Consider the following 11,923-nt stretch of genomic DNA (forward strand, 5'->3'; position numbering starts at 1 on the left):
ATAAAAACTCTTTTTTTTTAATAAATAAATACTAAAAGCCAAAAGGCCGTGAAAGCCAAAAGGCCAAGAAAGTAGCACTACACTTGATTTTAGCCAAAAAGGCCAAAAAATGTGTGATTATTATTTCTTTTAACTCTATAGTTTTATAAGAGGTTTTCATCTAATCTTTTTTACTACTACTTAAAACCAATATGGGACAAAGAAAAATAAATTTTATTAGGTAATTTGTAATTTGAATTAAACTCCTTAAATTAATTTTTATAAATTTTATTAGGTAATTTGTAATTTGAATTAAACTCTTTAAATAATTTTTTGGTAATTTTTTGTTTATAAAAACTCTTTTTTTATATTAATAAATAAATACTGAAAGCCAAAAGGCCGAGAAAGTAGTACTACAGTTGATCTTAACCAAAAGGTTGAAAAAGTAGCACTACACTTGATCTTAGCCAAAACAGCAAGAAAGGTTAGCCAGAAGGCCGACCCAAAAAATTTTGTACTACACTTGATCTTAACCAAAAGGCCAAGAAAGATGTGATTATTATTTCTGTAGGTCTATAATTTTATAAAAGGTTTCCATGTAATTCTTTTTACTTAAAACCAATGTGGGACAATAAAAATAAATTTTATTAGGTAATTTGTAATTTGAATTAAAATCTTTAAATTAATTGTTATAAATTTTATTAGGGAACTTGTAATTTGAATTAAACTTTTAAAATAATTTTTAGCTAATTTTTTATTTATAAAAACTATTTTTTTATATTAATAAATAAATACCAAACAGTTTGCCCATTTAATAATAGTATATATATATATATATATATATATATATATATATATATATATAATTGTGGAACTTTTTATATATTACCTTTATAAAAAACAATGAAAAATGTTTTATTATTTTAACTTAGGAAAAATGCCGTGTAACTGTGTAAGTGGCCTTAAAACCATTTAAGTTCCACATCAGGGTTTTAATCGTTCGGGTTTTGATCGTGTTTACGTATCTACACACAGTTGATGCCGGGAAATTCATCCCGGAGAGATTCGCACAGTACATTCACTTTCTCCGTTTACACCCTCTGGTCTTCGTCTTCATCGCGCCAGTTCTCCTCTCCGCCTCCGTTCTCGTCAACGCCGCGTCGTAATTATACCGGCCATTGAATGGCGTTGCTGTCCCTCTCTGTCTCAGTCTCCTTCAATTTACATGGCTACGCTAGTGGTACCCTTATCATCAACATCGAACCGAATTCGCCGCCGTCGACCTCCCATTTCCATCAAATCAGGGGTGGGTCACCGTCGTTGGATCTCCATCGAACCGGTCGGAGGACACAGGTCGTGTGCATGACTCCCGAATTAGAGGAGATGACTCGCCATTCCACTCTGCATTTTCCAGTAGTAAGTCTATACTCTCTCTACTTTAGTCAAACAGTTGGTGTGTTCTCCTTTTGTTTAATTGTTGTTTTTTAAGCCTTCGAAGCTTGGGAGGGATAGTGCAAAAAGGGTAGTGTCAAATGGTATTAGACTAATTTCATAATTAAAATTAATTATAATTAGAAATTTATATGTATGCATAAAAATTAGAAAATAATTAGAATTAGAAATGCTTATGATATGTAATAGAATTTATAAATATAATACATAGAATTTTCTAATGTTGCCTTGTGAGGTTAAATAATAATTAGCCTAATTTAAATTCAATTCAAAAAATCTTGTGTGGAGTACACTGCAACTTCATAATAAACAAATTCAACTGCCGTGTATAGACTCATAAACACATGATTCCTATAGATTTTTAGACGCAACTTATAATATTTGTGCGCACACAACTTGAACTCGGACATGCTAAGCTTATGAACACGTCTTATGGGTTCATGTTATAATCAATCTTTACATTTATTTATCAACAAATAAAGTACTTAATAAACTATAATAAACACACACACACACATATATTTATATATCATCAACAATATGTTTGATGAGTTCACGATCTCAATTTGAGCTCAAACGCTAACTTTCTATATTTGTCACAAATCCGAGTTGAGTTCACAAATGAATGAGTCAAGCCTTAATAGTCTCGAGCTTGTCTCAATTTATTTATTTATTTCTCGAAAATTCTATCCAAACGGCATCACAACCCATTGAAAGATGCCAATTGATCAAGCCTGGAGGATTAGGCTCGCTAATAAAAAACAGGGAGGAGAGGGCCAACCCAAAGAGACCAAACAAAACTAATTGTCTACAAGGCAAAGGCATACCCTGCCCAACAATTCTTAACAAAAGCCGTTATAGAACCGCCCTTAACTGAAAATAGTGAGCTCTCTGCTGCTGTAACCAGTTACCATGGCTGCTCAAAAGTTGAGCAGCTACCGATTAGTGTCTGCCTGACGGGGAGGGGAACTAATGAAGGAGCTTCATAGGTCCCATTCACGCCTGGCTTTTCTCTCCATTGAATAGTCCTTCATAGAAGATGAAATGAGTTTACCTCAAACAGATTCGATGATTTTACTGAGTATTGAGCTTTATGGCAAATGGGATCGTCTAGAATCGGTTGTTTCTTTCTATCCAAATGTGGCATATAGATGCAAAGCGTGCAAACTTCTTTCACTTCATTTCCATTCTTCTTGTCTTTTTAGTGATGGGCCGATGGCACATCCATTTAATTTGGCTATTCCAGCTTGATGGAGCAATTTGAAAACCACATTTCGTCTTAATGTCGCTCCAAATTGGTGAGGTAAAAACGCATTTGAAGAAAAGAGGGTTGATTGATTCAAAAGAGGATAACTATAGGCTACAAAAAGTTTGGGATTTGAAGGTAGGAGAGAGCTTTCCTGTCTAAAGTGGGAAGCTTGTTTAGAATGGCTATCCAAAGAATGATTTTATGCTTTGGGATTGATAGGAATTCCAGATTTGGGTATATTATAAGTCTTTAACAATCGAAAATGATACCAGTGTCTTTTAAATTTAGTAATTTAGTGATTGAAGACTAAAAAGGTATTTACAAAAAAAAAAAAATAACAATCATATTCAACTTTTATTATACTTGGTGTGGATAAATTTCATACTCACCGGTGAGTAAGAGATCATTACTATTTAGTATTTACTTGTTGCTCACTAGCTGCCACCATCAATGTAAAAATATTTCACGAACTCCAGGTGGCTTGAATTATAAAGAAAGTTTAGAAATGAAAATTCCATCATCATGAACTCAATAATTTAATTAGTCAATGTTGAATGAATATTGTATTCATCAATAGTGATTAAAATACTAAGCCATGAATTGACTTTTTATGTAAAATGCATTATGTGTATATGCTCTCCAATATTCACACTGACAATGCATGTATCCTCTTTGATAGCTATCTGCAAATTCATTTAATTGTGCTTGTATTCATCTCAAGAACCTAAAGGAGGATATGGAACTCCCTTGGAAGCAGCTTTGGGATGTATGGGATCTCCGAGTCTTCATTATCTTAGGCCTTTTACTGCAAACCTTCTTAACTTTTTTCGCCCCCTTGAGAAAGCGAACGTCAAGCAATTGGATAATTATGCCCCCCTGGTCAGCATACTGGCTTGCAGACTGGGCTGCAAACTTTGCTGTTGGGCTCATCTCCAAGAGCAATAACAACAGTACTTCTGGTGCAGTCAAAAATGGAGATCTTCAGGCATTTTGGGCTACCTTTTTTCTGGTACACCTTGGTGGTCCCGATACCATAACTGCTTTTGCTCTGGAGGATAATGAGCTGTGGCTCAGGCACTTGCTTGCGCTCATAGTCCAGTGTTTGGCTGCTCTTTATGTCTTTTTCCAGACATTACCCAGTAACAAGCTATGGATCCCAACAATACTCGTGTTTGTAGCAGGAATTATCAAGTACTCTGAGCGGACACGTTCTCTGTATCTTGCAAGCTTGGGTATTTTACGGGACTCCAGGCGACGTGGTTCTTCTTACCCCAAATTCGAGGAAGAAGAGTACAATTCAAAAATAGTTGTTCCAACATGGATGAAGTTAATGTTTGATGATGCTGCTGGAGAGGCAGAAGGTGTTTTGACGGAGTTAGTGGTGATGAAGCATACTTATTACTTTTTTAATATTTCAAAGGGGTTGATTGTTAATTCCATTTTAAGCTTCAGTCAGCGCTACGAAAGCCGAAACATCTTCACAAGAAGTGCAGAAGATGCTTTTAGAATGATAGAGCTCGAACTGAATCTCATCTATGAATTTCTCTACACCAAGGTCAGTGTGGTGCATAGTAAATTAGGGTATATTTGTAGGTTTGTTTCCTTCATTTCAGTTCTTGTAGCCCTTGTACTCTTCTATTTTGAGAACAAGCAGGGATTCCATAGTTTTGATGTTGGGATTTCCTATGTCTTGCTTCTTGGTGCCATTGTGCTGGACATAATTGCTATTGTCATGCTCATTTTCTCTAATTGGACCATTATTGCCCTCATCATGAGTACTAATTTACTATGTGTCAGTTCTGATGATAAATCCTTTAGTGCTAAATTCCTCAACTTCTTGCTCGCCGTCAAGAGGGGAAGGAGGATTGCGGACTCAGCAAAGCCTCCTTGTCCCTGCTGATGTATGCTGCGGCTTAGGCAATTCTTGAAGCGTGGATGGTCCGAGTCTGTCTCTCAATACAACTTGATATATTATTGCATTCCTAAACGTTCAAGATGGATGCAAAAACTCATTGATATTTTCCATCTTACCAATGTTTTAGATTGGCTCAAGTATGTGAAAACAGTGGCATTCACCACAAAGTTAAGAGACTTCATCTTCAAGGAGCTGCTAAGTAAAGCTAGCACAGGGGAGGATGTAGCAATAGCAATTGGCAAGGAGATCTATTCAGGCAGAGGGGAAGGGCTTCTTCGTGATAAAGGTCACCACAATTTACTTCCTTCTGTTGAAGTCGAATATGATAGAAGCCTTCTATTGTGGCACATTGCAACTGAACTCTGTTACAATGACCGTAAAAGCGAAGCTGCTGCTGTTACAGGCGACGTTGGCAAGTATCGTGATTTTTCGAAGCTCCTGTCAGATTACATGTTATATCTTCTAGTTATGGAGCTACCAATGATGTCTGCAGTGGCTGGTGATGCGTATTTAAGATTCACGGACACCTGTGCCCAGGCCAAGGGAATGCTATTCTTTCACGGACGAAAAAAGACTGGAGCCTGTTTAAATATCTTTGCTGTTAATAATTTTTTCGGCAGAGGGAAATCTGAAGAATACCAACAGAGAAGAGCCTGCAAAACCATCCTGTCTCTTGATACCACAAGTTATTTCCCCACAGCTAACAGGAAATCCATTAACAGGAAATCTATGTTGTTTGATGCATGCGAATTGGCGAAAGAGCTGCGAAATTTGACTGAGGAAGATAAATGGGAAACAATAAGCAGAGTTTGGGTAGAATTACTGTGTTATGCTGCAAGTCGTTGCGGAGCATATACTCATACCCAACAACTGAATAAAGGTGGAGAGCTCATTACTTTGGTTTGGTTATTGTTGTTGTATCTTGGCTTGTGTGGTGAATTTCAAGAACCGGTATCCTCAGAGCTTCTCACTTTCAACCCTGGAGAGGAACAAGTGAACGCCACAATCCAAGAACATGTCTCACCATGGCCGAAGCTGAATCAGTAGTGTTCAGTAATCGTCTGCTCTCTTGTAAGCTTCGGGACAACAAAGCTTGAGGACCATCACTGCAGCCTGGAAGGCCGTTGCACATCCTAATAGGTGATCAGATATAATAACACTTGCCTTTCTTTCTAAATATGGCACTAATTAGTTGTTATCCTTAAAGGTAAGAAGTCTTGGGATGAATAAGGATTTCTTAAGAGCATAAAATCATTTGCTTGAACTATTATAGAGCATAAGAGACCATCTTTAACAATCTAAATTGGTAATGGAAATCCATGATTAAGAGTATGATAAGAATAAAGGAGGGGAAAAGGATCCAGTAATAATAATTAATAAATAATCACATCTTTTAAACTTTTGAAGGTTGGATATGTTCCTTAAGATTATTAGATTCGTTCTCCTCTTGGTTGGTTGAATATGTACCTTACCTATGAAGTTGGATGCATGTTTTCCTTACTTGAGTTTGCATGCGTTCTCTTGCATACCAAATTACGATAAATATCTTAAACAATGGTTAAGATACAAAGTTTTTTGTTAAACGTGATGATTAACTTGTAATTTAATGACAAGAACATGAAGTTGAAAGAGGTTTAAGATTGCACAAGTTCATTAGGTATGATTTTATAATTATTATGTGACATTATATAATTTTACATTTGTATATTGAGGTGAGGACCTGAGGTAAGGTTCCCACTTGTTGAACGGTGATCTTGCTGCTCATTAACTTATGCTGTTTCTAACATTTCAAGTAATTGATGACCGTAGAGAGTTGGTGGTGAAGACTGAGAACAATCTAGAGTTTGTCCCTGCACAAATCCTCCAAAATGTACTGATGCATATGTTTTGATTCCAAAATCCCGTAAATTTAGATTTTTGTAGCTTTTTAATGAAATTATTGAATTTCTGAACACAATTTTATATTGGCAGTAAATTTGATAATGAATTTAAGTTGCTGACAAGTAAATTTATATGGACATATTTAAGAGAAGGGTTTGTGTAACCCTTGGTTCTAAAGTGAAGGGATTTTCACTTTGGAAGAGAGTGGGCTGTGAAGCCACTTGTGAAAGGTTTTCATGCAACAAATTTATTGTTATCAAACATGCTTCCAATCATTATTGAATACACTAAACAAAAATGTAGTTTCTCTTTCAGATTAAAACAGAAACACAAAGTTTTCGGTTGCCAACCAGGCCTAAAGGTCTGACTTTCCCCACTCAAATACTAAAACCAGCATATCAAGCAATCCCAAGAACAAATACTCTTTGCTCTGAGTTTTTGAGAGTAATCTATAAAAACCCCATGCTTACTAAAGCTCAAAGTCTGTCCACTCAAATACCAAAACCAACATATCAAGCAATCCCAAGAACAAGTACTGTTTACTCGATGCTTTTTGAGAGTGATCTATAAAAACCCATTAAACACACCAATGCTAGAATCAAAAACTACAGTTCATCAAACCCTACCTTTGTCTCCAACCTGCCATGAATTTTCCATCATGGACTTAATAATTTAATTATAAGAGAAGACACTCGCCATTCCCCTCTGGATTTTCCCATAGTAAGTCTACACTTCTCTGTACTTTAGTCAAACAGTTCGTGTGTTCTCCTTTGGTTTAGTTATTGTGTTGTAAGCCTTCTTGATGTGTGTGTGTGAGTTGGGCGATTGTTTAATTAATTAATTTTGATAATATTAATTGTGAATGAGTATTTGGTACATGAAACAAATAATAAAAATTTGAATGCAAAAAGATGGAGGAGAAGCATGGGAGGGAGAGAGCAAAAATGAGATTTTGACCGTGGAGGACAATGCTTGGGTCATTCTTTAGGAAGTTAAATTTTATTCGGTGATTTAAACCTGTTTTTAATGGGTTAATATGTCTCAATCTCTCCACTTATTTGAACAATGGTGCCTCCGCTTTCAAAATCCCTGTGACCCCAATTCAACCACCATTGTTCTCCACCTCTCCACCACCCGACGCCACCAGCCTTTCACACCTCTTCCTCCCACTCACCCACCAAGTGGCAAGAACCAAGACAGGGTAGCCAATATAAACTAAACAAAGTGCAAAAACATTTTGATTCGATTCTATTGGTTCTCACGGTTCAGTTTATTATTATATATATATATATTTTTTGGAAGCATTAGGACTGATTTAGTTTAAAATAACCAATCCGAACCTAAGATTGAGATTAAAATAAAGAACCATATTAAAGCATAACCTTGGTGGTTGACTGAATCAAACCAATGTTTCTAAATTTTTATTAGACGCTCACTTGGGTGACTGGCTGAATCAAACAAATGTTTGATTTTGGGTATTACATATGGTTAAAGTATCAACAGCTTCTGCTTCTAGACTTTTGTACAATTGTCTGCTGTGAATATTCACTTCCTGTAAGTGTTGCTCCTACATCAACAGCTTCAACTTCTGTTCCTAATTTCTCATTGAAAAATGTTTGATTTCTGCAATCACGTAAGTAAACCATGCAAACAACCAATTCGTCACATTTCACACACAAACAAGTACTGTAGTACATTAGTGCAACAACTCCACCGAGTTCAGCCAAGATAGAGACATGGCAACCTACGGACTAAAAAATCAATCTGAACTGCACAGATCGGTCTGATTCACAGATGAACACCCCAAGTGTCCATCTTACTGTTTAATTAGCAGACATTGAATGATTGACTTTTTATGTAAAATGCATTTGGTGTGTATACTCTCCCATGTCCACACTGACAGTGGTTGTATCCTCTTTGAAGGCTATCTGCAAATTCATTAAATTGTGCTTCTAATCATCTGTATCATCTCAAGAACAACCATGGAACTCCCTTGGAAGAAGCTTTGGGATAAATGGGATCTCCGATCCTTCATTATCTCAAGCCTTTCACTGCAAACCTTCTTAACACTTTTTGGCCCCTTGAGAAAGCGAATGTCAAGCAATTGGATAATCATATCCCTCTGGTCGGCATACTTGCTTGCAGATTGGGCTGCCAACGTTGCTGTTGGGCTCATCTCCAACAGCAATAACAACACTACTTCTGGTGCAGTCAACAATGGAGACCTTGAGGCATTTTGGGCTACCTTTTTTCTGGTGCACCTCGGTGGCCTTGATACCATAACTGCTTTTGCTCTCGAGGATAATGAGCTGTGGCTCAGGCACTTGCTTGCGCTCGTAGTCCAGTGTTTAGCTGCTCTTTATGTCTTCTTTCAGACATTACCCGGTAACAAGCTATGGATCCCAACAATGCTCGTGTTTGTAGCAGGAATTATCAAATACTCTGAGCGGACACGTTCTTTGTATCTTGCAAGCTTTGGTAATTTACGGGAGTCCATGCGACGTGTTCCTCCTGTCTACCACCAGGTCGTAAAAGTGTTCCATTCTGGCACGGCTATTATGGGCTGGAATAATCAAGAAGGCGCTGAAGATGCACGTGTTTTGACGGAGTTAGAGGTGATACATTCTGCTAAATCCTTTTTTGGTAGTTTGAAGGAGTTGACTGTTAATTCCATTGTGAGCTTCAAGCTGGATAATGACAAATACTTTTTCAGTACAATTTTGGCAGGAGATGCTTTTGGAATTATAGAGCTTGAACTGAATCTCATGTATGAAATTCTCTACACCAAGGTGCATGTGGTGCATTGCAAATTAGGCTACATTTGCAGGTTTGTTTGCTTCAGTTCAGTTGTTGTAGCCCTTGCACTATTCCATTCCGAGGAGAAGCAGCGATTCGATGGGTTTGATGTTGGGATTAGCTATGTCTTGCTCCTTGGTGCCATTGTCCTCGATATAATTGCTATCGTAATGCCCTTTTTCTCTAATTCGACCATTGTTACCCTCCTGAGCATATGGTCCACTAGTACTTGGGTTAAAAATTGGGTTGAAAAAATGCTCAACTTCTTATTAGCTGTCAAGAGGAGGAGGACGATTGCCGATGCAGCAAAGCCTCCTCATCCTTGCTGTATGGTGATGCGGCTTATTGGGAAATTCTTGCACCATGGTTGGTCCGAGTCTGTCTCGCAATTCAACTTGATAAATTATTGCATACATAAACCTTCAAGATGGATGCAAAAATTAATCGATAATTTTCATCTTACCAACGTTTTTGATATGCTCAAGTACGTGAAAAGGGTATCATTCACCAGAGAGTTAAGAAACTTCATCTTCAAGGAGCTGCAAACTAAAGCTATTACATGGCTAAATGTAGCTAGTGCCAAGGAGATCTATACAGGCAGAGGGGAAGGGGTTCTTCGTGAGAGAGGTCACCACAATCTACTTCCTTCTGTTGAACAAGTCCAATATGATAGAAGCTTTCTATTGTGGCACATTGCAACTGAACTCTGCTACAGTGACAGTAAAAGTAATGCTGCTGCTGGTACAGGTGACGACGACCATGACGACATTGGCAAGTATCGTAATTTTTCGAAGCTCCTATCAGATTACATGTTATATCTTCTAATTATGCAGCAACAAATGATGGCTGCAGTGGCAGGTGATGGGTATATAAGATTCATACATACCTGTTCCGAGACCAAGCATATCTTTCAGAGAAGGAAATCACAAGTGCAACAGGAACAGGCTCGAGCTCGTCCAAGTATCTTTGCTGTTAATTTTTTCTGCAAAGAGAAATCAGAAGAGGACGAACAGATAAGAGCCTGCAACACTATCCTGTCAGTTGATACCAAATTTAATTTCGAGGAAGATATTTACGTGAAATCCGTGCTGTTTGATGCATGGCAGTTGGCTAAATCGCTAAGAAAGTTGGTCGAGAAAGATAAATGGGAAACAATAAGCAGTGTTTGGGTAGAATTACTGTGTTATGCTGCAAGTCGCTGCGGAGCATATACTCGTGTCCAACAACTGAATAAAGGTGGAGAGCTCATAACTTTGGTTTGGTTATTGATGGTCCATCTTGGCTTCTGCGGTGGATATCAAGAATTGGAATCATTCCAGCCTCTCAATTTCAACCCCGGTGAGGAACAAGTGGAAGCCACGCCCTTTAAGAATGATCCTAAAAGTTTTTTGAGATTGAATTGATAAATGGGATCCACTAGTAATGATATAATCTTAATCAGGATTCTGTGCAGGACCTCTCCATCGCCAGGGAGGATCCTTGTCTAAGTAATAACCCAGGATTCTTGTCTAAGTAATAACCCGTTGAAGATGTATTTACTGGACTCCCTTTTCAGCAATTTCATCGAATAATAATACTTTTCATTAAAATTATAAACACAACACAGTAATCTCTTCTTACAATCTAAATCCAACTAATATCATATTTTTAGTTTAAACTAGATGACGGTTGATTTTTTGGTAACTTCTATGTAGCTTTCTTTTACTATTTTTTAGGCAAATGATCGACCCTCCCTCTCACTCAACCCTTGCGATCAGGCAACACTTTGGAGAAAGTGTAAAAATGGCCAATAGTAAAATATAGTATACTTTTAAAAGCAAGTTGGTAAAATTGGGGTACTCAATTTGAGTGTCTAACTATCATTATATATAAGAGGAAAATTATAAATATGAAAAGAGAATAAAATCAAATCAAAATAAAGAGAATAAAATCAAATCAGAATAAAAATAAAATTCCTAAATATTAGCCTATAATGAATACTCAATAAATCTGCCATAATCATTGAGTCAACTTATAGAGATGATTTCCAACACTCCCCCTCAATTTGGAACAAATATGTTGACCAAGTCCAGCTTGACTATGGAAGACCGGAGAAGAGAAGGGCCAACGGATTTTGTGAACACATTTGCAGTCTGTTCTGAAGAGAGAACAAAAATATGATTAATGATACCTGATCGAACCTTCTTTCGAATGAAGTGAATGTCTACTTCAGTATGTTTCGACCTTTCATGTAAGACAGAATCGGAAGCAAGCATAATGGCTGATTTATTGTCACAAAACAGCCTTGAAGAACCTTTCTATTCAAAACACAACTCTCCCAAAATTGATTGAAGCCTAAGGAACTCACAAGTACTGTAATGCCCAAAAAGGATACCAAAATTATAATAATAAATATATAAAATTTCGGCATGACCTTCGCAGAAAAAGTCCCTTTACAACCTGTTGTAATACAAAAAAATAATGCAATGGCCTCACTGAGCCTTAAAACTAACCTATCATGTCCCAACGCACAATACAACAATTATTATATCACATTCCCAAAATGATTATATACATATCAAAAATATCATTCCTTCATCTCATCCAAACAAGGAACACACATTAGTTACATCAAGCTATAGTCTATAAAATGTAGCTAAAATTTAAAATTC

General features: G+C 37.0%; 3 protein-coding genes across 3 annotated transcripts; all 3 read left to right on the forward strand.

The window, feature by feature from the left end:
* Positions 1-1,161: 1,161 nt before the first annotated feature.
* Positions 1,162-4,580, forward strand: LOC132305375 (uncharacterized). The gene is made up of 2 exons (XM_059803023.1): positions 1,162-1,395; positions 3,360-4,580. The coding sequence occupies exons 1-2, from the start codon at positions 1,162-1,164 to the stop codon at positions 4,578-4,580; spliced, it is 1,455 nt and encodes a 484-aa protein (XP_059659006.1).
* Positions 4,581-4,583: 3 nt separating this feature from the next.
* Positions 4,584-5,642, forward strand: LOC132305376 (uncharacterized). The gene has a single exon (XM_059803024.1). It carries the CDS (start codon positions 4,584-4,586, stop codon positions 5,640-5,642), a length of 1,059 nt encoding a protein of 352 aa, XP_059659007.1.
* LOC132303970 (uncharacterized) lies at positions 5,625-10,861 on the forward strand. The gene is made up of 2 exons (XM_059801431.1): positions 5,625-5,735; positions 8,400-10,861. Exon 2 carries the CDS (start codon positions 8,459-8,461, stop codon positions 10,673-10,675), a length of 2,217 nt encoding a protein of 738 aa, XP_059657414.1. The 5' UTR covers positions 5,625-5,735; positions 8,400-8,458; the 3' UTR covers positions 10,676-10,861.
* Positions 10,862-11,923: the final 1,062 nt, after the last annotated feature.

The sequence above is a fragment of the Cornus florida genome, unplaced genomic scaffold, assembly GCF_030987335.1.
Source record: "Cornus florida cultivar Cherokee Brave unplaced genomic scaffold, ASM3098733v1 CherokeeBrave_3.0.0_Hap2_Chr04, whole genome shotgun sequence".
Lineage (NCBI taxonomy): Eukaryota > Viridiplantae > Streptophyta > Magnoliopsida > Cornales > Cornaceae > Cornus > Cornus florida.

Bases quoted from the DNA above. Each gene is read 5' to 3' on its own strand.
- LOC132305375 (XM_059803023.1), top strand. From the start codon at position 1,162: ATGGCGTTGCTGTCCCTCTCTGTCTCAGTCTCCTTCAATTTACATGGC. The intron at 1,396-3,359 runs GTAAGTCTATAC...CCTCTTTGATAG, and splicing joins CCACTCTGCATTTTCCAGTA to CTATCTGCAAATTCATTTAA.
- LOC132305376 (XM_059803024.1), top strand. From the start codon at position 4,584: ATGCTGCGGCTTAGGCAATTCTTGAAGCGTGGATGGTCCGAGTCTGTC.
- LOC132303970 (XM_059801431.1), top strand. From the start codon at position 8,459: ATGGAACTCCCTTGGAAGAAGCTTTGGGATAAATGGGATCTCCGATCC.